This window comes from Canis lupus, chromosome 2 (genome assembly GCF_003254725.2).
Source record: "Canis lupus dingo isolate Sandy chromosome 2, ASM325472v2, whole genome shotgun sequence".
Lineage (NCBI taxonomy): Eukaryota > Metazoa > Chordata > Mammalia > Carnivora > Canidae > Canis > Canis lupus.
Genome location: NC_064244.1, coordinates 36,560,303 through 36,587,222, shown reverse-complemented (window position 1 = coordinate 36,587,222; position 26,920 = coordinate 36,560,303). Strand labels below are relative to the sequence as shown.

Here is a 26,920-nt window from a genome sequence, read left to right as displayed (position 1 = left end):
GGACAATGAGAACCCAACTCTGTCTGGGCTAGAAAAGCCATAAAAATTAAATGGGTGGCTACCCCTAAATTGAAATCAAGGATTTTTAGTATTTCACTCAATGAAGGTCACTAGAATTCTTTTTGGGGAAATAAATCCTTTTTGAAATTCTATTTTGACTTATATTTTAGGTATTGAGGGCCTTAAACATATGGCAAAACCTTTAACAAAATGATAACAGAAGCAAAAGATCAAGGAAAGGAGTCCTTTTTTCAATATGAAAATACACAAAAAAACTTAATCATAAAACTTCACAGTACTGTAGTCAAAATAGCCAAATATGCATCTAAAGAATCAGAATCTTTACTGATATGCCTCAGTGGGCCATATGACAAGGAAATCCAAAAACCTGGCACTCTCGGACTGTAAGACCACTACCATTTTATTGGACGTGAGACTTCAGACAGTGATACCAAGAGCTTCTAGATGGATAGATTTCGGAGCTGAAATGCTGACAATCCCTATTGAGGGTGAGCAGGACAGTGAGAGTCATTCCAGAGAAGAGGTAGAGAGTAAAATTAACAGCAAGTCAAATGTTTTACTGGTATGGCAAACTCTACCAAAACAAATTCTAAAGCATTTGGCATGAGTCAAGAAAAAAAAGAGAACACAATTCAGTAATGTCACTCCAAGTAGGGGGATCTTTGTCAGGTGGGCAACTGAGTACTCTCCCAAACAGAAAAACATAATGAGAACAGGCAGCCTAAAAGACTAGTTTAAAAAAAAATTAATTAACCAAATTGTTCCAATACCAGACCTGGACTTCTTAGAGACACTGATGATTCAAACCAGCTCTGGCATCCTCATTAGAAGATATAAGAGAAACTGATGACAATTATATTGCTGAAAAAAAGGAAATTATAGGCTAGGCGACTGAAAAAGAAAAACAACAACAGTTATGAGTCAAAGCAAAAGGATCACGGAGAACCATTTAAATGACCAAAAGAAAAAGAATGCCTACGACGCGGGAGTATTCCTAAACTGGATGGTCAGTGGGGTTGCTTGCCTTCTTCAAACCTGTTTGTCAACAAGAATCTCTCTTCGTTTTAGTCACAGAAGACGACAGCTCAGAAGCAAAGAAAGGATAAAATAAATCCCTGCCTCCAAATGTAAACATGTCTGGGTGAGTGCCGAATGTTTTCATGAACATAGTTTCTATGAAGAGTGATAAAGCAGATGTGGTCCTAGTGCTGAGAAATGGAAGCTACTCCGGGCAGGGACACATACCCATACAGAACACCTCAGGCATCTGTTACGGTGACCTGTGAGGTGGGCAGCAGTCACATGTTCCTGGCACCTGGCCCATGCTTAATGCACACTAAAGCTTCACGGATGGTTACAAGATAAACAAGAAATGTAAGGTGACAATGAACAATCAAAATGTATTCTACTAGCACAGAAAGAGACAGTTCCAAGTGACTGAATTTTCCAGGTGCTTCAGACAGGGACCACTAATGTCCTTGAAACCAAAGTAATGGTTACAGTGGGCAGAGTCTGTGTTTTCTGTACAAATCAGGAGTGGAAAAATATGACTATGCAACCAAATCACTGCAACTAAAAAAAGAAAGCCACAGAATAATTTTGGTGATATTGTCCTTGTTCTGGGGGTTGCCATGGAAATCTGGGAGCTAAGCAACTTCACTTTCCATATTTGCCAAGTGACTCCTGCTCTCTCAAATTCAATCTCTCCCGTTCCCCACACCCCCTCCATACAAAAGGTAGGGAGGGTCTCTGGTTATCACAGAACCCAGAGATGGGACCAGGAATGCACATGTAGAACCAAACCAAATTCACGTGTCTCGGCAAGCCTCAACACTCGGGCCCGCTGAACACACAGAGTGGGAGGATAAATAGGAAACACAGACTTGCCACGTCACTTTGGGGGAGGTTTCCCACCACACATGGATGCCCATCAGAATACGAGCTAACATCATTTTTTCATGGTGTCTGAGACTAGCTGTCAAAAAGAGAGAAGAGAAATATTCTTTAATAGCAGCTCATGATACCTCACAGAACTCTAAGGAGGAAACACACTCTTTACATGATCAAACAAGGAGGAAAGGGAGTTACCAGACTGGTGGAAGTTCTGCAAAGACACTGGCTTTCGACAAAAAAATATTCAAACACAAGCAAAATACCCAGAGGCTTTCCCTTGCTGTGGTAGGAAGAGAGGTGTACTTTCTCCTGCTTATTAAAGTTTTGCAATGAAGTCTGTAATGTATCATCCTGACAAGATAGGATGATAATAGTATGGCAGCTTAATGAATTTTGCAATAAAAAATGATGAGTGCACAGCAATTTCTGAGTTTACCATCACAGGGAAACACCCAAGTACATGAGACGCTTGGAATCAGACTTTCTGAAGCAATTTTCTTCTTCTGTAGTTTTTTGTTGCTGGTAATAGCGGCATGCCAAGTCACACTAAAATCTGAGGTGGTATGATTTCATGTTGACCCAGTGTCAGTCCCTATGATAAAAATAATCTTAAAAAGCAGTTTGTGCAATGTGTTTGGGCACATAAAAACAGTTTGGGCAATGTTTCAAAACCAAGTCTTAAAAAAAAAGTTTGGGCAAGGATGGACTAAAGAGTGAATTGATAAGTAAAAAATGTGGTCAATCTGTTGTTTTGACCATAGGACATACTACTTGATATTACAACTTGTGGCAGGTTGTCTTCAACAAAAACTACCAATTTTGCTCCTATGTGGAGTGACTGACTTATTTCCTACTCATGGTGCTCATAATAACCCTTCTCTCTGCAAAGAGAAAAAATGTCAATAAAACTGGATTTCAAGGGAAAAGGGGGGGAAACACTGCAGCTGGCCCAGGATTGAAACAATTCACAGGAAAGAGGCATGGAGGTACAATGGAGAAGCCCACCCCTGAAACAACACCATTTCAAAAACCACAATGTAGAAATGATCCTCTGCATAATGGCTGAACAGGGAGTTGAATGATCAGAGGTATATAGACACTCTACTATTTATGACATAGCTTTTTTTCCCAGCTGAGAACTTTCTTTGGAGTAGGGATGTTCGTCCTTCAATCTCTGGTTCCCAGGTAAGTGAGACCGCTTATATTATTGCTCATTAGAAAAAAAAATTATATATTTACTTATTTAAAGCCTATCTCAAAATAGGCTTGAGACAGTAAGCAAAATATGTGGGTAGGTAGTTTGCTTTTAATAATGTAAAAATTAGTCAATACATAATAAACATGCAGTCTTCTCTAATTTAGAAAGTACAGGAAAGCATATATATATTCTATATGTATTTTGTTGTGTAAATGTCCAGTTGTTTTTCTATACATAGAAATATACATATATTTTCTTTTAACAAAATGGTATAACACCATAACTAATATTGAGTTACCTGCTTTGTTAGCTCAGTGATAAAGCCAGACACATAAGACCGTAACATGCTTTTTTTCATTTAATGATCTACCTTGAACTTTTTTCTTGCCATTAGGTTTCCAGGGCATGATTTCTTAAATGGCCACATCAACTTTGTGGTTTTCACCTATACATGGTAACTAAGCATAATTAAGCCAAGAGCCACATTACACCTTAGAGTCCACGCGACAGTAAGAATCCAGGTGGACAAAGGTGTCACCTGCTGAAACAACACAACAGGTGTGTCCACAGCACCCAGGAGCTGCAGAAGCAAAACCTAAGAACAGGCCATGCTGCAACTTTGAGTGCTTGGAGAAAGGCATTATATAATCCTTTGAATAATAGTATGAAGTCCCAGTTATTTTTCAACAAGGAGGATTCAAATGAGAAGTATATGAACTGAATTCTTAACCTCTTACTGGGTCTGTCTGGGAGAGAGTCCAGGATGAATTAAATGAACTAAACAAATTACTGCAAGCTTATAATTCCAGCAACTAGTTAGCATGATCCATGTAAAACAGAGCCCAAGAATCTCTTCCCATCCCACAGCTCCACCAATGCTGTATAACTCATCCCAGCTGCTGATGTAGCTGAATTCAAGCATCAAATCAGCTTTCTGGGGCTGTCTGGGGCTAGGGTGACACTGCATTCCCCCTATATATGGGCCTCTTCTTTAGAATCTGCAGGATCCAGAGGGGGACTATTTCCTTAGTGAAATGTAATATAAAACTAGAGTCTCAAAAACAAAAACAAAAACAAAAACAAAAAACAAAACAAAAAAAAACTAGAGTCTCATGATAATCATCACAATTGTAGCTAACATTAATTAGGTGCTTACTATGTTCTAGGGCGAGTAACAAATACTTGACATGCACCTGCCCTAGCTCACTTACTCATGCTAACTGCCCTCCAAGGAAGCTGTTACTAGTGATCAATTTTACAGATGAGCAAATGGAGGTTGAGAAAGGGAAAGTAATGCACTCCAGGTCTCAGGGCTGCTAGGTGAGAGATGGCACTGAAACAATGCAGTCTGAGTATAGAATCTCTGCTTTCAACCACCACACCAGGTTGCCACAAACCTCATCAGAGTTGTGAGAGATGTTCTGGTAGTGACAGAAATGAACAATCTTGACTGTTTGCCCCTCCTCCCCAAGCCTGTGTGTCTCTCACTTAACCTAGCATCAGCATCATCGGAGTGTTTTTAAAAATACAGATGCCAGGGTGCCTGGGTAGCTCAGTTGGTTAAGCATCTGACTCTTGATTTTGGCACAGGTCATGATCTCAGGGTTGTGAGATTGAGTTCCATATCCAGCTCCATGCTCAGTGCAGAGTTAGCTTGAGAGAGAGTCTCTCTCTTTCCCTCTGCCTTTCCCCCTGGCTCTGTCTCTCTTTCAAATAAATAAATAAATCTTTAAAAAAAAAAAAAGACAATGAGATGTCTTTGTAGGTGTTATACTGTATGTTGGCAAATTGAATTTAAATAAAATAAAAAAAAAATACAGATGCCTGAGCTCAAGTCAAGACCTCCTGATTCAGAATGTACCAGGGAGAAGGAGGAAACCAGGCATTTGTATTTTTTAACAAGCTCCTTACATGATTCAAATGCATACTAAGTCTAAGAACTACTGTTCCAAGAAACATGTTTCAACACCTTGGTATAAGTACTAAAACTGTGAGACAAAAATCAGTGATAAAGGTTACCTTGTAATCTCTAGAAGAACTTAATTTTTTTTTTTTTTTTTTAAAGCAGGCTCCATGTAGAAATGTCCAGCATGGTGCATGGGGCTTGAACTCACAACTCTGAGATCAAGACCTGAGCTGAGATCAAGAGTTGGATGCTTAACCAACTGAGCCACCCAGAGGCCCCTCTTGGAAGAACTTTAAAAGGCACAAAACCTGGTTGCTGGTCCCCTCTAATCCTTTTGGCTCTACCTACTACAGTTGTAGTAGGAAAAAGTACAGCTTCTATGTCAGTCCCTTTCAATTAGATATACCACTCTCATTTCTGCTATATGTTGTATCTGTGTAGCAACTTGCAGATGAAACGGAATTTCCCTTGCTATCATTCATCTGGCAGCATAGTTGAAAAACCCTGTTCCATCTGTTTTGAGGTGATCATAAATGAGAGTGACTATCTTGGACCAGCAAATTAAAGGTACTACTGAATGCATAATGCTCTCTACATACCTGGTGCTAGATTTGGAGGGGCTGCTGCCTGCTGGTGTGCATATTGAGGAAGCCATTGAAGATGGTTCAAGTGCCCCCATGGCACCACTGGACACTAGGACAGATGGCTTTTATTGCTTCTGTAAGTCAGTCTAACAAGATTTTCACTTCCGTGGCTGAAGAACTGACAAAGGCACACTTTTGGACACAATGTGGCATGGGGGAGGGACATCACCTGGGTACAAATTCCTTCCCAGCCCTTCACCTGACTCTACTTGTCTGTGAAATAGAGATAGTGAGAACCCACCTCACTGAGTGATGGTGAGGTGTGAGAATGAAGATAATGTGTTTAGGCTGCTTGGCATGTTAGGTGAGGTACAATAATTTTAATTTTTATTGCTGTTCTTACTGAATGAGGTTCAGATCTAACTTGGTCTCGAGGTTCTTTCTCAATGCATTCATTTATCATTCCACATCAGCCCCCTGACCCCCGTCTCTTAACAGGCAGCTCCTAGCTCAATGAAAACTTAAGCTCCAGGTACATAAGCAAAACTGGAAACATTTTCCCTTAGAATTAAGGTTGGCTTTGCAAGCTAGGTCACAAAAGCACACAGAACCACATCTCCTTGAGAACAACCTCACAAGTTGAAACCAGAAGGCAGAGTAATCATTGGCTAATAGTACAGCTATGAGGTCAAAACAACTGGGTTCAAATCTACTTTGTTGCTGTGTGATCCTGAGTACATTATTTAATATGAATTTTTATTTTTTTTCCATGGTTCCAAATGGGGACAGAACCAATGTCATGTAATTATGAAAATTAAGGGAGTAGTTGCTATGCACAGTGCTTAGCATTAGAAACCACTTGATAAATTATGGAGCCATATATGTTAAACATACATTAACAAAAAATTGATTTCTACGGGAGAATGTTTTCTAAGTACAATTTGGAAACAGATCTTTCCACAATATTCGGTTCTAGAGACAAGAGCTACCTTCTGTTACTCATACTAAGACTATTCCATGTTCCTTCTGAGGGGCATCACCAATACCCTTCTGTCTTTTGGATGAGACTATGACTCATTTCCTTTAGCATCTTACTCAAAATTCTACCTTTGAGAAAGCATTTATTTTTAATTAATTAATTAATTAATTAATTTTTAATGGTGTTCAATTTGCCAACATATAGAATAACACCCAATGCTCATCCCATCAAGTGCCTCCCTCAGTGCCCGTCACCCAGTTACCCCCACCCCCCGCCCACCTCCCTTTCTACCACCCCTTGTTCGTTTTCCATAGTTAGGAGTCTCTCATGTTCTGTCTCCCTCTCTGGTATTGCCCACTCATTTTTTCTCCTTTCCCCTTATTCCCTTTCACTATTTTTTATATTCCCCAAATGAATGAGACCATATAATGTTTGTCCTTGTATACAGCTGGTTAAGCATTTCTTAACCAGCTATATACAACTTGGATATTGAGTCCCCTCCTCACTAAAATATTCAGCATATTCCAAATTGCATTTGTTGCTGTGATGCTTTTTAAACTCTGTATTTCCCCCCATAAATTCCTTTCTTCTTTTCCACAAAGTTTTAATCTCAGAGACTGATTCCATCTCATTCCTAGCCCCACTTCTACCATACACTGATTTGTCTGTGCAGAATCACATGATGCCTTGAGACTGACCAAAGTCCCAACAAGGAAAAAGCAGGAGACAGCATCTAGCTCCTCCTTCTGGGATGAGACCACTGTCATCATAAAGATGTCTTTACCTTTAGGGAAAGGGAAAATGCCCCTTGGAAAAGATTCCACTACTACCCATAGATTAAAGCTGAGGAATCTTAAGGAGGTACCTGGGATGCAACTCATCTCTTTACACAGAAGGAAAAACCCTTTTGGAAAACAAGACACACATCCAGGAGCATCAGCTATTATGCCATATGCTTCCATGAGCCCAAAGTGCAGGCACGAAGATAGAAGACCAAGCCTATTAATCTCCAAGGTGACTCTCAGGAGCTTCCTCTCCAGAAAGAGGGAGGCGACTGACAACCTGAGGCCAAGAGTGGTGGCACAGATTCATGTCAACAACAAAAGAATGGGCTCTGCTTCTGCACAGAGCGGGGGCACAGCAGAGGGGGAGAATAATGTGTGCTGATCATCAACAACTGGATGCCCCCAATGGAAGCACCCAAGTGAGCTATGGCTGGGAGTTTTTAGGTCCATTAAGCATCTCAACAGGGACTGAAGAGAGGGCTAACCCATAGAACACTGAGAAAATCCTCAACTCAAGTGCATCAGTGAGGAGAAAAGCACAACAGAACTCAAAAGAGATAGGGCAGCTGGAAATAAGAGGAAATAAGGTCCTGAAAAATATCATCCACCAAGTGTGAAGGCAGAGGAGGGGTATGTGGAAATGTACTTGTGTGTCCACACAAAAGCAATCCCTCTAGCAACATATTTGCTCTGTGGCAAGAACCTGGAGAAAGTTAAGGTCACATCAAACCTTGACAGGTGTCACAGGAACCAAAATGCACAACGTGGAAATTATGGGTGAACACAGTATGCATCCACAGTGACATAAGAGCTAACTAACTGATAGTATCCGAACCCAACTCTGGTCCAAAGAAACTTGAGTTCATATATTCATATTAAGAGAAAGGAACTGAGTCACCTAAAAACTTAGAGCAAGATCTGTGGACCCTAAACCATGACATACATTTCACAAGTGGGGCCTAAGATGTCAGATGAACATTCTTTATCTTAATGGTTACATATTTATTTTAATGTGTATTAAAGAATAATATGGTGAGACCATCAAATTCATGTTATTAGAGATTTTACTGAGTGGGATGAGGCCATATAAAGAAGTGAGAGACTTTAATTTTTTCTCCATTTCAATAATCCAGCTTAGACTGAACATTTACTTCAAAAACTCAGAAGAATCATGTCAGATGAACATATCTGTACATAACAATGATAGCTGAACATGTAAAGAGAGAATGATCTGATATTATAGAGAAGAAATTCTCTTTCCATATAGCTAATGAGAACAGGATAACTAATATCGCAAAAACCACCGTCAAAGGAGATGACTGAGGCTACTGAGGTCAGAAGTGATACAAGTTTTCCATAAAATGGCTGGTACTAGACTTTGTGACAAACTGGGAAGGTTGACTTTTAGCCAGCATGTTCAAAGGACCAGAAACATCACAAGAAAAATTCTCAGAAAGATAATTTTTTTTCCCAGCTCAATATTCCCTTTGCTGGCGTTTTTACCCTATATTTAGGTTCCAAGGCTCACTTTTAGGATATATATCTAGAACCACTCTTCTAAATAGTCTTTGGAAACCTTACATATTCTCAGCAGCTCAAACTTACTCTGTCAAGCTTCTCCCAATGACTCAAATTCAAAATTCCACATTCTTCTCCTTTGTTTCCTACATCTAACACACTGCAAAATTAATTTTCATATTCCTTTTTTCCTCTCTGTTCCTCCTACAATCTGCTTTCTTTCAGATTCTGTCAAGAATTGGTAACATAATGTTGTAGGAAGACTGGAGGTTTGCAGACAGATAAACCTTGTTCTGAATCCACTGACTTCTGTTATAGGAGTCTGTAAAACAATTTCATCTTTCTAGACCTTAATTTTATCATCTCTAATAAGTACCAAGCATAGCACAGTATTAAAAATGATCGTTGTGGATAGATGTGCTATCATCTCATTGGTGTGTAGATTGATTGATTGATTTAAAAAATGTGTATTGAGTGTCTACTGTAAACTAGAAACTATGTTATGCACTGGAGCTTTTGCAAATCAATTTAAAGAAACGCATTAAACAACAGCGTGTGAGTTATGTGGTTGTGGGCCAAAGAATGAATGAAGATTTATGCAAATGATTCAAGTTTGGGAAGTAACTGAGCTAAGTATTGAAAATTCCTTTAAACTGAAAAACATCATCCTATGGAAATACACAATTTTTTTTTACCCACAAATTACTCGCAGTATTTATTTATACTTTCATTCTATGGAGTATACTTGGTGAAGTGCTTTGATAAAGTAGCCTCTGTCTTTTTTTTTTTTTTTTTAAAGATTTATTTATTTATTCAGTCAGAGAGAGCGAGAGAGAGGCAGAGACACAGGCAGAGGGAGAAGCAGGCTCCATGCACCGGGAGCCCGATGCGGAACTCGATCCCGGGTCTCCAGGATCACACCCCGGGCTGCAGGCGGCGCTAAACCGCTGCGCCACCAGGGCTGCCCAGTAGCCTCTGTCTTAATCCACAGTCAAGATAGGAGAAAAGTTAAGTGTGTGAAAACATGACAGTGCCCTATTACCTGCTCATCTAACTATGAGAGGTGGCTGGTTACAACTTGGGGTGGGGTACCAGCAGAACCGTACAGCTCCTGGCCAATCCACTCACCCTTCCTATGGTACTTTCCAACTCAGCTTAGGGATCATTCTAGTTCCTTGAGAAAAAAGGGATTTCCAAAACAAACTATAAAAAGACTGTGTATATGCCTACCTACATACTTTTCAATGAAAATGTTTCTTCTCTGAGAAAGGGAGGAAAGCTAAGCTCCCCTCAAATATCTGAAGTTCCAGTCCTGTTTCCAGGGAGGATTTCCTAACATTCAAGGGAAGACAGGCTGCTTCACTGTCTTTCTGTCTTCCATCCTTCTGTCCACTGTCTGCAGACAGAGACATCGGCAGCTCGTTCTGCAGCTTAGGTGTGTCTGTTCTCACACATGCATACCTTTCACCTCTACCTTGTGTGATCAAATTAATCTTGGCTCAAGAACTAACTGATTTTCTCCTAATCTCTCTCTCTTCTTTCTTACATGCACACAATATGTATATGCTTTGAAACCTATTCCAAAGCTGCTTCTGCTTCAACCTAAGTGTCACCAAACATTAGGTGGCCACAGCTCTCCTGGCAAGGTGAAAAACATATCACCCCATAGCCCAATGTTGTTCATGACAGATATGGGTGAGACCAGTCCTGTTCCAAGTGTTCCCTGCTACACTCAGAGGGGCCCAGGCCATGTGCAGACCAAATTAAGAATGACTCAAGCCACATATTTAAAAGTATAGGCTATCATTTGAAGAGAACTCAACCCCATAGGGGTCAAAGCCCTAAAACTGTGCATATCCTTTGACCTAGAAATTCTTCCAGAAATTTAGCTTAAGGAAATGATCAAGTCTGTGAATAGATTTAGCTACAATGATAGCAGTAGCTTTACTCATAAAAGCTAAATATCTGAAACAACCCAAATGGTGCTAAATTTACCAAGGTCTAGCCATTTTATGGGATAGTATGACATCTTGAAATGCAGTGCCATTTTGGGGGCGGCAATTATTTGTTTTCAGAATAATAATGAAGGCCATTACCTCGGATATAAAAATATCAGATAGAAATGCTTATCTGATAAAAAATGCTTTTTGTAAAAAAAAAAAAAAAAGTTTTGTAACAAATAAAAAGATGCCAATCCACATATGCATTTTCTCTTCTCCTCAAGGCCAAGTGATTCATCCTTCTGATCTGTGTCTTTACTGTACCTCATAAAGGTTAACAACACCACCCCCTTATATCTATTGGGCATTTACTCTGCATTAGGTACCCTGTGAAGTGCTCTAATCCATACCACAACACTACAAGGTAGAAACTATTACCCATGTCTTCCAGAAGAGGAGACTGAGGCCCTGAGATGCTAGGTAACGTGCCCATGTCATGTGCTGCCAGAGCATGGCATACACAGAACTAGCAGCCAGGCAATCTGGTGCCAGGGCATGCTCTCAACTGTCACATGTTCTGCAGCCTCTGTGAATGGACACATCTGTCTGGGGGAGGTTATCACGGTGACCTACTGTTACCTATTCACTTGTCTACTCCCCTCACTCAGTTGTGAGCACCTTCAAGATAAGGTCCAATTTTTACATTCCCAGTCTCTCGAGGCAATGTGCAAATGTCATTTGTATGAAAAACTAGCCTTAGTATTTGAACATCATTAAACAATAACTAGTAATAATAGCAGGCAGCAGCTCTCAGCTATCAGCCCTTGCCAAGTCTAAGACTTGTGCCAGATACTTAAATGTAAAATTTTATTTACTCCTTAACAAATACCTATGAGACAGGCACTATTATCCCCAGTTTACAGACAAGCAAACAGAGGCTGAGAGATGGTAAAAGGCTTTCCCATGTATTGCTGGCATGAGAACCCTGGTCTGACAGGCCTCCGAGCAGAGCTTGAGCCCTCAACTCCTACACTACACCACTCAGCTCTCTTATTATAGAAGCTGAAACAAGCCTGAATATTTTAGGGCCCATTCACCTGATAACTACAAAGAACTCCGTTCTGACATGAAAAAAAAGATTCAGTAAAACGCTGGTGATAACCTTGCTGTCTGGAACAAAGAGAGTGTCATTCTCTCCATTCATTCATTCATTCATTCATTCATTCCACACATTTATTAAGTGTCCACTCTATGCCAAGGTTCTGTGAGAAGTGGAGTTAGAAGGATGAGCAAAGAAAGGGCCTGGCCTCAGAGTCACATTCAAGTGGGATACGTGACTCTTACTAATAAGCATTTAATGACAAATAGAGAAAAAGAAACGGGTTCTGTGGGAACTGCTAACAAAAGAGGGGCCAAAGCAGCAATACTGGAGCCGAGCTCTGACTGTGCCACAGGAGGAAACAATGCTTAGCTGTTTGCCCAAAGGAGATACGGAAAAGAGAGTCCTAACAGCAAGTGGCCCTGGCCTTTCAATCTTCCTGTCTCACCAGGCTTACTCAGCAATCAAACTGGGGAGGTTACAGACACACACCATCCTCAAGAACACACAGGACAGCAGCAGATAGAGAGAGGCCACAAGTGTGCCACCCTGAGCAGGTGGGAGGTGGTGGGGGCCATCCCTTGAACACCTGCCTAGCCCTGGGCAGTAGGACTCACGTTTCTCTGCTGACTGCATGGCGTGGAAGAGTGTCAGAGGCCTCTCACTGCAGGAAGGTGGCTTGGAGTCACTGCTCTTCTTCCGGGACAGGTGCAACTGGGCATTGGTGAGAGGCATATCAGGCACAGTGTTAAATATCTGCAAGTGAAGTTTCAGAGAAGGGTTACATGTTGCTGTGAGTGGGGGAACAAGCGCAGGCCCCAACCAGCACAACTGAAACCTTTTGGCATCTAAGAATCAGCAAGAAGACCCGAAAAGACCACCAGCATTAGCTCAGGACTTCCTTTTAAAACATCTCTCAGAATGGACACTAAACATTTTTTTTTGGAAGTGTATCTTGGAGTTTGGTAACCCTTCACTCCCATTTCTAGCCCTTTCTGCTGTCACTTTCATTGATCGTCTCTCTCTTGTTCTCTCCAGTGGCAATGGGAATAGACCTCATGAAATATAAGCCATTGTCTATTAATAGGGCTTGGAGGTTTTTTTGACTACCTTTGTCTAGAACCAGTTAATCAAAACCCTTTACTTTCCCACTGGTTCTACTGACCAGTTCTTAATGACCACTTGGCAACTTTCTTCGAATTGGAAACTGCATTTAAATAACATTCCAAGAAGCAAGCCCAGAGCAGGACACCAATTCCCAGTCCTCAGTCATCCTTAGATGACTTAGCCTGCTTTCCAGTTCAGCAGCTCTGTGGTGTCTTTGATGCTGAGCGTTTTCTCATTTAAAAGGGGAAAAAAAGGTTGATGATAAAAGTAACCAATACTATGGACAATTTGGAAAATGTAGACAAGCATTAGGGAAAAAAAAGAGAAAAACTTTCTAATTCCAGTACTTAGAGACAACCACTAGAAGCATTTGAGTTTTTAATGAACTTTTTTAGGTTTTTACTTAAAAAAAAAAAAAGTCAAGTCCTAGGTAATAAAAACAAAAACAACAGACAAAAACTGTGACAATTCCTTTTTTTTTTTTTTTTTAACCAGATACAAGTATAGTAGAATTATTACAACAGCTACACTTACAGGGGCTTACCATGATCACCGTTGCCACCACACAACGTCAATTCCCTAGGGATTAGTCACTGCATGTGTTTTTACCCTATGGCTCATTCAGTTCTCAATGACCTGGAGCAATGGGTACTGTCCTCACCATTTATAATGAGAAACAGGCAGAGAGATTATCTGCCATAATTAAAGATACAATTACAGATAACATAGGAAGCTATATCCCTAGATTTTCTTGATTTCTTTTTTAAAGATTTATTTATTTATTTGAGAGAGAGAGAGAGAGTGGGGTGGGGGCAGAGGGAAAGGGAGAGAGAAAATCTCAAGCAGACTCCTCAGTGAACATGGAGCATAACATGGGGCTGGATCCCAGGACCCTGAGGGCATGACCTGAACTGAAACCAAGAGTTGCATGCTCAACTGACTGAGCCATCCAGGTGCCCCTAGATTTCTTTTCAAATGCATATAAAATGATAACACTAATTCATTTAATCAGGAAAGACCTTTTGAGGATTTACTTCATACTAATGACTCTAGATTATCACACTGCACGAGGGAAACACATTCCTTGTGGTTGAGAGAGTTTGCATCCAGTAGCTGTGATTTACAGAGTGTTTGCCATACCAGGTACCAGATTAAGGGCTTTGTAGGAGTTACCTCATTTAATGCCAAAAAAACCCATTTTCCCTAATTGAGATTACATAATCTACACAGTTTTGTACCCTATACATCTAGCATTGTATTTCAACATTTCTTTCTTTGAAAAATCTTAAACATGATTCTGTTTAAGATATCAATATTTATTGATCTGCTCATTATAATGTCTCACTCTGGAGCACGTCTGGATTTCCTCTTTCTCAACAATCATGAGTAACAAGAGAAAGGTGGCTCTTAGCAGCCCCTTGCCTCTGCCCTCAAGTATAGCACTCTCAGCCATCCCTAGCCGAAAATGTCTGAAAATGAATTCAGACTTGTGCTAGGCCTCCACTCCCTCGTGTCTGGCATCCCAAGTTTTGTCCCTCTTTTCCTAACTGGAAATGAACTCCGTGGGCAACTTCCTTCATCTATGGGTCGCATTAGACATACCACACTGTATTCAAAGGCCCTCTATCCTTTGTGTGTGCATTTAAAAGCAGAACTCTGAAGCTGATATATAGAAAGCGAAGTCATAAGAATGATGAGAATTTCAGCCAAAACAGCTGCTCTCCATGGGCTGGCAGGTCCTTGGGCTCCAATGATGCCAGCCAGCTGGTTAAGTCAGTCTCGCTCCCAAACACAGCTGTCTGAAAACAGCATTATCATAGTTTCCCTAGGGGACTGAGTTTTCAACAAAATAAACTGAATCACAACATAGCTGAGTTCAACTGGGGCGAGGGGTTGAGAAGAGAAGGGCCCTTAAAGCAAAAACAGCAGAATGTCCTGGCTTCCAGAGGAGCTGGCACCCCCAAAAAATAAGTATCGGTGCTAGGCATATGTGCAGCCTTCTGCATGCTGCAAGGGAAGCAAAGAGAAACTATGGTCATGTCGAGCTCACAGACAACAGCCTCTAAGAGGCTTTCTCCCCTCCCTTACTGTGTTCCCCACACAATGCTGAGCTGCTCTCCCAGGTGACCACCTCATGGCACACTATTATTCCTGATATTTAAACTGTGCTTTTGTATGTGAGCATCTATGCCTGGCAGGCACTGTGCTAGGCACTTCACATGACCTCTAAGCCATAGGTCAATTCAGCATATTAAGCAGGGTGAACATGCCCCAGGAGAGAACCCCTGATGCCACACAATGAAGCAAGAGAGGGGCTGGCTCTGGAATGCAAGGCTGCGACTCCTCACATCTGCACTCTCCACTTCTTCAGCTGTCATTACTCATTCAGCTCAGCTTTTCCAGCCAATCTTCACTCCAGAAACCATGCTCCAAATGCACAAACACAGATTTCAACAAATAATGGTGCTTCTTAGCAGCCCCCTGCCTCTGCCCTCAAGTATAGCACTCTCAGCCATCTTTAGCCAAAAATGTCTGAAAATTAATTCAGACTTGTGCTAGGCCTCCACTCCCTCGTGTCTGGCATCCCAAGTTTTGTCCCTCTTTTCCTAACTGGAAATGAACTCCTTGGGCAACTACAAGGGGTACCAATAAAATCGAGATACATTTTAATTTCAACTATTACCGAAAATGTGAGGTTGTACTCCTTCCTAAAAACTGTAGGAAATGCTGGAGAAGCAAAGAATAGGTTTTGAGGAAAGGCTGTGGATTTTGGCAAATGCATGAAAAATTGCATTGTATATAAACACAATGTTTATACACAGCCAAGCAGGAAGAGCATGGAACACAGGAGAGTAGTTCACTCTGCACACTGGTAGGTTTCTTTAAAAGAAAAGTTGTTTGGCCATACTGGAATCAGTTCTAGGAGATTTTCATCAGGAGTTAAACCTACAGTTCCAAAGGCCAGTTCTCCGGTCCAGGCTGCTCAAGAGTTCTCATGGGGTTGTTCTCACACCACAGAATGTCAAGTGCCAGATACAAGACTATCACCATTGTGATTACACATGTTTCCAAAGTGCAAGGGCACTTTTGTAAATGTGACCAAGTCATAGCAGATAATACAAACTTACATGAAGGAGTCTGGAAAATCATTCCCCAAATTACTGTAGTTCATTTAACTCTGAAACGTGAACAAATGCAGGCTATTTAAAGCCTGCCTATTATCTGGCCATCTTCTAACCAGGCTAAAAATTTGTCTCTGTGCTAGAAGTTCAAGTAGGAATTCTGATGATAATCTGAATTTTTCATAATTTTGTTGGTTATTCCAATCCCGTTTTGTTTGGAAGAGGTAATAATTTCAAGAAAATCAAGTAAAGTTTCCTTAGTTCTTCTGAGAAGAATCATTGTACAAATGACCCTGCTGAATGATGCAAGTGTAAGTTCCTATTATCTACAAACAATGGATTTATGGAGCTCTACCACATGGCAGAAGGATCCACACATTTCACAGAAACTTTCTAAATTAACACAAAAAGGGGGAGATTTATTCTGTGCCCCAAGTGCCCTGTTAATTCCGTCCAAACTTACAAACTAATACTGAGTTAGGAACACTTTAGAAATAAAAGTTATTGGGAAGGCCGTAAGCCTTCAACTCTGGATATCTCTTCCAAGTATTTACAATTTCAAGCTTCCACAAGTAGAATTAGCAGACTTATAAATACCAAACTCCTGTTTCCGCTTAAGCTATACAGGAGAGTGCTCAGGGTACCTTGGCTTCTGCAGTCACACAGGCCTGGGCCAGGTCCAGGTTCTGTTGCTTACTCAGAGGGCAACACCTAGAGCTACACTCACCTCACCATCATTGATAGCAGTGTCTTTGCCATATCACCCCAAAAAGTACAGCAAAGGAATTTACAGCCAGCATTTGGGTAGAAAGCAGAGAGGCTGGGACGTTAGACAGACTTGGGTTCAACTCAGGCAAGAGCCTCAAGGCCTCTGAGCCTGTTTCCCTTGTGCAAATGAGGATCTAATACCTGCCTTTTAGAGCTATTGCAAAGTTAAGTGCCTGGCATAGAACCTAGCAAAGAGTGGACAAGAAGTGGTAATGGTATAAATGACAATAAAATAACCAAAATTTGTTGAGTGCTCATCATGCTACGTTATTTACATGAATTATTTCATTGTTTTACTCACAATAACTCTATAAGAAAGGTACTATTATTCTTGGCATCATGAAGGTGAGAAAACTCAGTGAGATGAACTGATTTGTCCAAGGTCATATACTTTAGTGCAGCTGGACTGGAACGTAGTATGACCATCTGGATCTTGCCCATGTGTGGTCTTTATATGTAGTGTTAATTTGAGAGACAAGAGAACAAAATAAGAAGATTTCAAATTTTATAGTCCAATGGATCTGACTTTAGTTGCTTCCTAGTAGTTCTGTGACTCTGAGCAAGTTGTATAACTCTCTGACCTTCAGATGCCTCATCAGTAAAAACTCCCAGGAGTGTATTGAAGACCAAAGCACCTAATACAGTTTGACAATCAGTGTTCAAGAGACATTACTGCATTCAATAAAAAAGTATAAGAATGGAAATACTGGAGACTCAACAATGAATTATTTTCAGTCAGGACACGAGGATTTAATTTATAAGTGCAAATTTAATTACTGCTCTTTGCAAAACATCGATCTTAACTGCTTACAGCAATGTTAAAATTTGCTGTTCTTTTCCCTTGCATCATCTACAAAATTCAAATTTCACTGCTTGCCCCCCTGCCTGCCTGAGGCCCATCTTGACACAGTAGAACACTGACACTTGCAGAATTTGTTGTTGGCCATGGCATATACACATTTTTACACCTTTTGTGATCCCATTCATCATATGCTCCTGTAATTTACAAGGATTAGGATCCTCCCTATAATGTGTGGGGTACACTCTTTATTATGTGCTGTGATTTTTATGGGAAGAAAATTAGGTCATGATAAAGAGTTGTTGGGTCTTTAACTGCAAAGTAGCTCTGAGACAATAAATCAACGACAGAGGCCTGGGGATTACAAAGTAAAACAGAAGGGACTGAGCATTTTCCTGAGACACAAATGCATCAGTTCCAAGTATTAAAGGATCAACAAATCTGGGCTTGTTTAATGTGAGGAGTGTCTGCTTTGGGAGTGGAGGGCTGGAACCACAGAGCAGGGCTCATACACTACCCACACTCCTTCTCATGACAGGCAGTGCAGCAGGGCTGCTTAGGGCCAGAGAAGCTGTAAACCCAGCTCCTTTCCATGAGAAGCTGTAAACCCAGCTCATTTCAAGTCTTATTTAGCAGGGCTCATTTACAGCAACAGTTAAGAAGCCAAATTCATAGGCTACAGCTACAGAAAGGTTTTTTTAAGGACAGCTGGAAGTCTGATACCCTATTGATATCAGTCAGCATTTTGGCAGAGGGATCAACAATTTAGAAAGTAGTTTGGTGAGTTTTATTAAAAGTTCTTAAGATAAACCAATTTCATTTGGTAACTGAGGGCATAAATAGATGGCATGGGTCCTCCGGGGGTGCCGTGATTTTCCCTATCTCCAGAAAGTTTCTATTTCTTGTTCTCTTTGCTGACAAGAGAAAAAAGATAAAAACAAACAAAACCCCACCCTATTTAAAAAAACATTAAAGGAGCGGCACAATTCAAACAATGCTCAGTTTATCTGGGATTGGGAGGGAATATATAAATTTAGATCCGAGATCCCTGGGTGGCGCAGCAGTTTGGCACCTGCCTTTGGCCCAGGGCGCAATCCTGGAGACCCGGGTTCAAATCCCACGTCGGGCTCCTGGTGCATGGAGCCTGCTTCTCCCTCTGCCTGTGTCTCTGCCTCTCTCTCTCTCTGTGTATGTGACTATCATAAATAAATAAAAATTAAAAAAAAATAAATTTAGATCCACTACTCTATCACATTAATGAAGAGTAACTTGCACAGCACTTGACACTCAAAAAAGAAAAAAGGCCTGTGACAGAAGCATTCCAGGCCAGCATATAAATAAATCTAGCTTAGTTCTAAACGTAACATGGATAGGACCAAAAAGAGTACACTCAGGAACCAAGTAACAAAGAATAAAATCCAATGAACAAAAAAAAAAAAAAAAAAAAAAAAAGCCATGACCATAGATGCAAGATTAGCTTCCCAAACAGGCAACAGTACTAGGGATTATCTCAATGTAGTAATGCATCCAGGTGTTCTTCATCATCATCATTAAGGCTGCATATCAACAGCTGCTTGAAATATCAAGAAAATGAAATAGAACTGCCAAACACTCATCAGTTACCAGAAACTGTTCAAATCAATTGTACTTTATTAATTGATGGACATTTTGTGCACAAATCCCAACAGTGATGCAATGGATTTCAAGTCCACCAACATTTTGGTAAAAGCAGATCAAGTCAGTTTGGTGGGCCCAAAGCAAGTCAGATCAAGACAACTGCATTGAAAGACACTATCATTTTAATGGGAATGCAAGGGTGCTTAGGATTTGGTGCTTATACTAGGTGCTGGGGGGGGGGGGGTCCCCTTTACCAGTTCTCCTTGACATATAAGATTAAAAGTTAACATATTTTAAAAGGGGACACTGATCTTTGGGTCATTTTTCTAATAATTAACAATTCAAAGATCAACACTCCTACTTCTTCCAAAGCAAACTGATGAACTGGGCAAAGAATCATGATGACTTCTTTTGTAAAAGATCAATAGGCATTAAAAGGGGTGATAGTGATAAAAGCATGTGGTGCATAGGCACATGTGCACACTCATATTCTGCTTTATGTGCAGAAATCCTTTTGAGTGCCACAGGCCAAAGAAATGTGGACCATTACACAATGAGCAGGTCTAATCCTACTCTTACAGGTTGGAATTTAACAGGAAAATATAATGCACACACATATATGTTATTAACCTGAGATTTCACATTTAACCAAAGCTATAAAAAGAAAGCAGTTTGTGTCCTTGGTATGGTTGTTCTTCCCAAACATCTAAAATTTTCAAAGTTACTGGCAAGGTAACCTTTAAAAAAAATAAAAGGAAAATATTTTAAGTAGCAAAATTCCTGGGCAACAGAGAATCTTAGACAATGACAGCACTCAATATTTTGTTTTGTTTTAATATGTTAACTAGAAGCATATAAATATTGGTAATATTCACTAAAACTTCAAGTATTGGCCTGCTTGATGTTTTCAGGCTCAGAGTAATAAGCTGTGAGCTGGGCAAAGATTGTGTCCCCATACAGAAATGGTAAATTTTACATAATGGATGGGAAGAACTAAAATCTTTCCCCTTTGATGTGTGATTACAGGCTAAAAAACTTTTGTTTTTTAAAAAGACTTAAGACTATTCTTAGGTCTCATATAATACAAGAACCAAGAAGAGCCAAGCGTATAGACTTATTGACAGGAAATGATGCCATAAGCTAGACCTTCCCTTTAAAAGTCTGGCAAAGAGGCACCTGGGTGGCTCAGGCTGTTAACTGCCCAGGGTCCTGGGATCCAGCCCTGATTGGGCTCCCTGCTCAGCAGGGGATCTGCTTTTCTTTCTGTATCTTTCTCTCTCTCTCTCTCTCTCTCTCTCTCTCTCTGCCTGCCACTCTGCCTACTTGTGCTCTCTCTGTGTTAAATAAATAAAATCTTAAAAAAAAAAAAAAAGTCTGGCACAAAGAATCAAATAAAAGCCATTAATAGGATCTTACTCTATCCGGTGAGAATAAAAGCTGTAAATCAAAGGTTACACTCTGAGACTTTTTAAATATAAAGCCACAAGTTTACAATAGTACAGTCAAGTCTATGATTTTTATGCTTTATTTAACAAGTGATTTTGATAATAATCAGAAAACAATCTGGTTCAGCCTCCAGGAATGTCTTTCTAAAAGTGCTGATATAATCATTTCAACCCTTTAAACTGGAAACCTGAAAGCTCCCATTTTTCAGGGGTAAATGCAAACCCTTTCCCATAGCTTTCAAAATCCCTGACGATGGGCTAAAACCATCTACCTGGTGGCATCTCCCCACCACTTGCTAACATAAAACCCATGTTCTTTCACAACCATATCATTTTAATATACATGAGTTGATTAATCCCTGGGAAGGCTGTCCCTCATGTCTCAATTCTTTCTCTGCCTAGAAATGTCTGAGCCCAATAGAAGCAGAATTAAATGATTTTTTCTTAGTGATGCCATATACTTTACTCAGCTTATCGGATGTCATTCAGCACACTGTATCATGTTTAGTCACATCCTGATAAAATTGGAGGGCCTTGGGAAAAAGGTCTTGTCTTTCTCTTTTTCAGCCAGTAGTAGATGCTCAATAACTGACACAGCACAAAGATAAACTAGAGCAGGTTTGAGCAGCTTGGGTTGTGAAAGCAGTTCAGATCTAGTGCCTCCTTTAAGGGTTGTTTCTTAAATTCTTTGTGGTACAGGTTCATAATTTGTAAAGTAAAGGTAAAAATATGGACCTTATAAAAATTAAATGATATGATGGGATATAAAGCTGCTTAACACAGTATCTTGTGGAAAAAAAGCTATAACAACATTTAACTATTACTGCCATTATTACTTCTAAACTATGTACATTACAAACTACATCCATTTCCTTCAATTGAGTAAGTAAATCAGTATGTATTACCGAACGTGGAAAAGGAAGATCCCCACCAGGCCCCAAACATGATCCCCATCTTCTAGCTTTTTCCTCTCTGACTCTACTTACTGTGGGGTATTTATCTCCTATAACTGTTCCAAACATTGCTCTCCTCACTGGGTCTGTGGGAGGAGGTGAAGGACAGAGTTTCTGGCCATATGCCTTAGCCAGTTCAAACACAGAAGCCTTTTTCCTTCTCTTCAAAAAAGATGCTTCATCAGGTAAAATAAACTGAATTTTCTGGCTAGCAAGCATTCTCCGCACCCCTCTTCTAAATGTCAAATTTAACAACAAAGATGTTTTTCCAGTTTTAGACATTGATGAGTTAGTTCCCCACACAGAGGCTTTCAAAGGGTATTTGAGGACTGACTTGTCAGTATCACCAAATGTTTGATGTCCCCTGGTTGTGTAAAAAATGGTAATGCTGAGGAGAAGGAGAACACTTTCTGTTAGAAATACTGAGGAACTGCCTGGGAACAGCACAAGCTTCTCCTAAGAAAGCAATGCATTTTGCAATAGGACCTACAAGCAGACCTACAAGCAAAACTCCAGGCATGGGGGTGAGGATTTCTGGTAGAACACCTGCACAGACAGCAGCCACAACTGCTCCTTTGCCTCTGTGTACGTACTGCTTCTCCAGTTAGAGGTGGGGTCTCTTTCCCACCCCTTCAGTCTGGCTGGCCTAGTGACTTGTTTTGACCAACAGAACTGAAGCAACACTCTGTCTATTCCAAGCTGATGCCATAGGAGGCCTTGTAGCTTCTGTGTTTGACTGCTTGGTAGTTTGGCCCAGACCACCAAGTGACAAGGGATCACATGGAGATAGAGGCCACAGAAAGAGGATCAAGGTGTCTCAGCCTATAGCTAGTACCAAGGTTCCAGACATGTAGACCCAGGCCATCTTGGATCATCTAGCTGCAGTCAAACCACCCCAGCAGATGCCATATGGGACACACAGGAGCCCTTCCCAAATTTCTGACCCACAAAATTGAGAGGAAAAAAAATCCTTGCTGTTTAAAGTCACGGATTTGGAGATGATTTGTTATACAGGAATAGATAACTGCAACAGGCATCTTATGGTTCTCTCTCTGTCTCTGAGTGGCTCCAGTGGCTAGAGTGGCTCCAGTGGCTAGCCTGGGTTTCCATGGTCTCTTTTCATACTGTCTTCTATTACTGGGTGCCTTTTAGTTTTATTCCAAGAAACCAAGTAAACACCTTCTACAAAATGTTCTTAAAAACCCAAGAGAATATTACACCAGTCATTGCAGGGCACATACATTTAAGACCTGTATTCAGGCTTGTTTCAAGCAAGAGGGCATATACCATCTCATGCTTTCCTTGTTGGCAGATAGAATGAAAAGATGCTGTTAGAAAGCATTTCTTTAAGTGGGGTTTCAGAATTTTGCCTAACTTGTAACCCTAAAGTTAGAAAAGTAGTCACTCATGGACATTTGTGTATGTGTGTGCATATTTCTAGAAAATTACAGCCAAGCTGAAGGGATGTTCATTAAATATTAACTAAGATCTTATTAGTGTGAATTTTAAAGAAAAAGTCTATGACAATATTCATCGGAGGACATAAAAGTGCTCTAGATTTGATGACTACAGTTTAGTTCCATTGGGAGGAAATTTATCCAAAGCACTGTTTCCAGAAAGCCAGGGGCCAGAGCATGGCCATCCTTAGGATGCTTAGTAGTTGAACTTCATAGGCTTCCAAAGGAGTCTAAGACAGTAACTGCTCATTTGATACTAGACCAGACCTAAAGATACATTATAAACAGGGGTCTAGCTGCCTTTATTCTAAGTTGTTTTTACCAGAAAGGCAAACCTGATGAATATGAAGGATTTTCTCCCCAGGAGAATATACATATCCAGGTCTTGCAAACCTGTGGGTTTGTGGCACATCAGGGACCCCAGATTAAAAACCTCTATCAAGGTGGTACATTAGCTCCTTGAGGACTGGAGAAAGGCCCTCCAGGGCAGTCTTCATCCCAGAAATGTTCTCACTTATACTCTTTCATCACTGGCTCCCACAGGAACATAAAACCTCAGTGTGATTCATCCCACTCTCTGGCAGAGACTAATAAAAAAGAACATATAATGGAGCACTGTAATACTCTTAATACTGTATGTATCTTAACAAATACACAGCAGAGAGTAACATAACTTATAACCCACCAAACCAGATGAGTATTTTCCACTAGTTCTTGCCCATATACTTACAGGCCTGGCCATGCACTTCATATTTCATTTCTATTTCTGTATTTTGTGCCCTAGGCAGGATAATTGCTTATTTACACAAGTTTCAATATTGTTATTAGCACTTTCTGGTCCTTTTTTTCTATCACGCTACTTTTGAATTTGCTTGCTGGCTTTGAAAGTCCAAAGACACCAAAAAGTTATATTTCAAAAATCAATGGACACTGTCTGTTATAGGCTTAAATGTGGTGTCCCCTTTGGGGTAATGGAACATAATCAAACTTCTCATTCTTTGCATATATGGCTCAATATTTAATATTTTATTCAATAAAAGATTAAGTTATAAAAAGTATTATTTGGGGAGAGGGAGACATGTGACATTCAGAAATAGACTTGAGCTTTATTTTCAGAGCACTCTGTTGAGACTGCAAAAAACAACGGTTTATAGTTATTTAACCGTACTTCATACCAGATTCTTGTCCTTTACATATAATACCTTGTTTAACCCTCACCGCAAACCAACTGGAAGAATGTGCCTAACTGGCTAGTTGGTCATCAAACTTGCTTCCCCTTGCTCTGAGTACAGGGTTAGCTTGCCTTCCCAACCTACAGTTGAGATGTTGCCATGTGACTGACTTCTGATTAACAGAATGTGGAAGAAAATAAAAAGTATCTTCTGGGCTTAGTCCCTATAATCTTACCCAGTCTTCCAGACTCTCTCATTTCCCTCAACTGGTTAATTGCAGAGATTTGCAGAGCAGAAGGCAGAACCACCAGATGGAAGGCACCTGGGATGCTTAAGTGCTACAAAAGATACTACCTTCTTAATACCCAGAGTGAACTCTTAGTGTAGCAAGAGATAAACATCTATCATCCTGAGTCACTGATATTTAGTTATTTGTTGCAGCACTTAGACTGCACTGAGAGTACTTGCACGAGTACAGAGAGGTTAAGTAATCTGCTTATGGCCACATAACTAGAAAGAGGTGGCAGATTTGAGTCCAGGTAATTTGTCTTTAGAAACTATTTTTAACTTCAATTATATTCCCTTTTCACAAGGTTCATTTTTCTCATATATCACATAAAGTTTACCTATACCTGATTTAACTATATTGGAGGGATGTGGTTGGGTGGAGGTCCAAAGTTGAGAATAGAGAAAAGATAATTTCTTCAAATAAATCATTTGATTTCCTATTTTTTTATTAACCATGTAAAAGGGACACCAGCCTATACTACTTAGACAACTTGGCAGGATACTTGTCACTTTGTAAAAGTTTATATTCAGAGATTCTTTAGTAGTTATTAATGCTCCACAACAAATTACCTCAAAAACTCAGTGGCTTAAAACATTTAGTGTCTCTCCCAGTTTCTGTGAGTCAGGAATTCAGGAGGGGCTTAGCTCAGGGGTCTCTTAGGAGGTTGCACACAACGGGGGTCTCTGTTGGGGTTGCATCTTCTGAAGGACTGACCAAGACTGAAGAATTGACATGCAAAGTGGCTTACTCACATGGTGGCCAAATTGGTTTGCTTGTTGGCAGGAAGGCTCACTTTCTCCCCCACAGGGTTGTGTGAACACCTTCACAACATGGTGGCTTGCTTTCCCCAAGAAAGCAAGTCCAGAAGCCAAAGCAAATGCTGCAAGGTCTTATTTGATTAGTTTCCAGAGTCATACTCTATAAGTTATAATTTCCTATTGATCACATTGGGATCAATACTGGGATCCCCTCCCTATTCAGAGAGGGGACCACACAAGGCAGTGAATACCAGGAGATGAGGGGCTCTTGGAGCCATTTTGGAGGCCAGATACCACAAAGCCCTATTCATTCTTCCAGCACCTATGTACTGAGTACCTACTGAGGACCTGGGGACAAAGCAGTGGACAAAACAGATAATATGCATGTAGGAAGCATATGTCCCAGCAGAGGTCAGAAAGGCAACATATTTAATCAGTAGGCAAATTATGTACTATATTAGGAAAGGCTAAGTGCTATCAGATAAAATAGTTTCAGGGAGAAGAACACTGGGGTTGGGTCTATATATAATCTGAAAGAGAGAGATCTAGGTGGGCTTCATTTAAAAGGCTGAAAAGAAGTGAGGAAGTATGCCACAAAGTTACATGGAGGAAGACTGTTCTAAGTACTAGGAACAGCAACTGCAAAGGCCTTGAGGTGGGCATGTTTGTGATATGCAACAAACAGCAAGGTAGTCAAGGTAGCCACAGGAATGAACTATAGGAGAAGGACATAGATGACATGAGGTAAGTAACAGAGGCAAGAGCAGAGCCTGTGTAGGACCTTCCAGGCTCTTGTAAGGGCTCTTGACTTTCACACTGTGAAATGGGGAGCCACTGGATGGTTCTTAGCAGACAAATGATATGACTCGACTTAGCACTTAAAGAATCTCACTCTGGTGGCTATTATTGAAATAGGCTGAGAGTGTAAGAAGGAAACAAATCAGGATGCTGTTGTAAATATCAAGATAAGAGATGATGATGGCTTATGTTAGAGTATTATCAGTGCAGACAAGTGGTGAGAAGTGGTCTAGATTTATTTTGTAGGTTATCTGGCATGATTAAACCACCATCCTAGGTAGTTTTCATTTAGGAGGGGCAGCAGTGTTTAAATTATTTTTTTTATTATATCCCAGCACTGTGGCTGTCAAATGGCGTCCCAGGAGACCCTACAAGTTCTGAGAAGTTTCTTAAGGATTTGCTACTAGGAACTAAGGTGGGACAGATGTATGAAACTTCATGGCCTCCACCCCAGTTTTGTAAGGGCAGCCCTGTGTTGATATAACTTCATTATGTGCATTGAGACAAGAGAGATCTTTTTAAGAAAGACCAGAAACTTCAGTGCCCCAAAAGAAAAGACAGACTCTCCCCAACACCCATACAGTTTGAAAAAATATACTGTATAGAGAACTGGAGGGTAAACTACAGATTAGGAAAAATATTTGCATTATCGTTAAAAAATGTTTACTCTCCCATTAATATGAAGGAAAAAAACCCCTCAAATTCATGAGAA

The 26,920-nt window shown here is 40.4% G+C and overlaps 1 protein-coding gene across 17 annotated transcripts in view; it reads right to left on the bottom strand.

Moving 5' to 3' along the window:
- Window positions 1-26,920, bottom strand: part of ARHGAP26 (Rho GTPase activating protein 26) — a 418,559-nt gene that overhangs the window by 75,811 nt on the left and 315,828 nt on the right. For all 17 annotated transcript variants that reach the window (XR_003136017.3, XR_003136019.3, XM_035713919.2 and 14 more), the window contains one exon: window positions 12,541-12,679. Coding sequence is in view for 15 of the 17 variants with exons in the window: in XM_035713919.2 (XP_035569812.2) it covers window positions 12,541-12,679 (139 nt within the window). In the remaining 2 variants the exon portion in view is untranslated. The remainder of the gene's footprint in view (window positions 1-12,540; window positions 12,680-26,920) is intronic.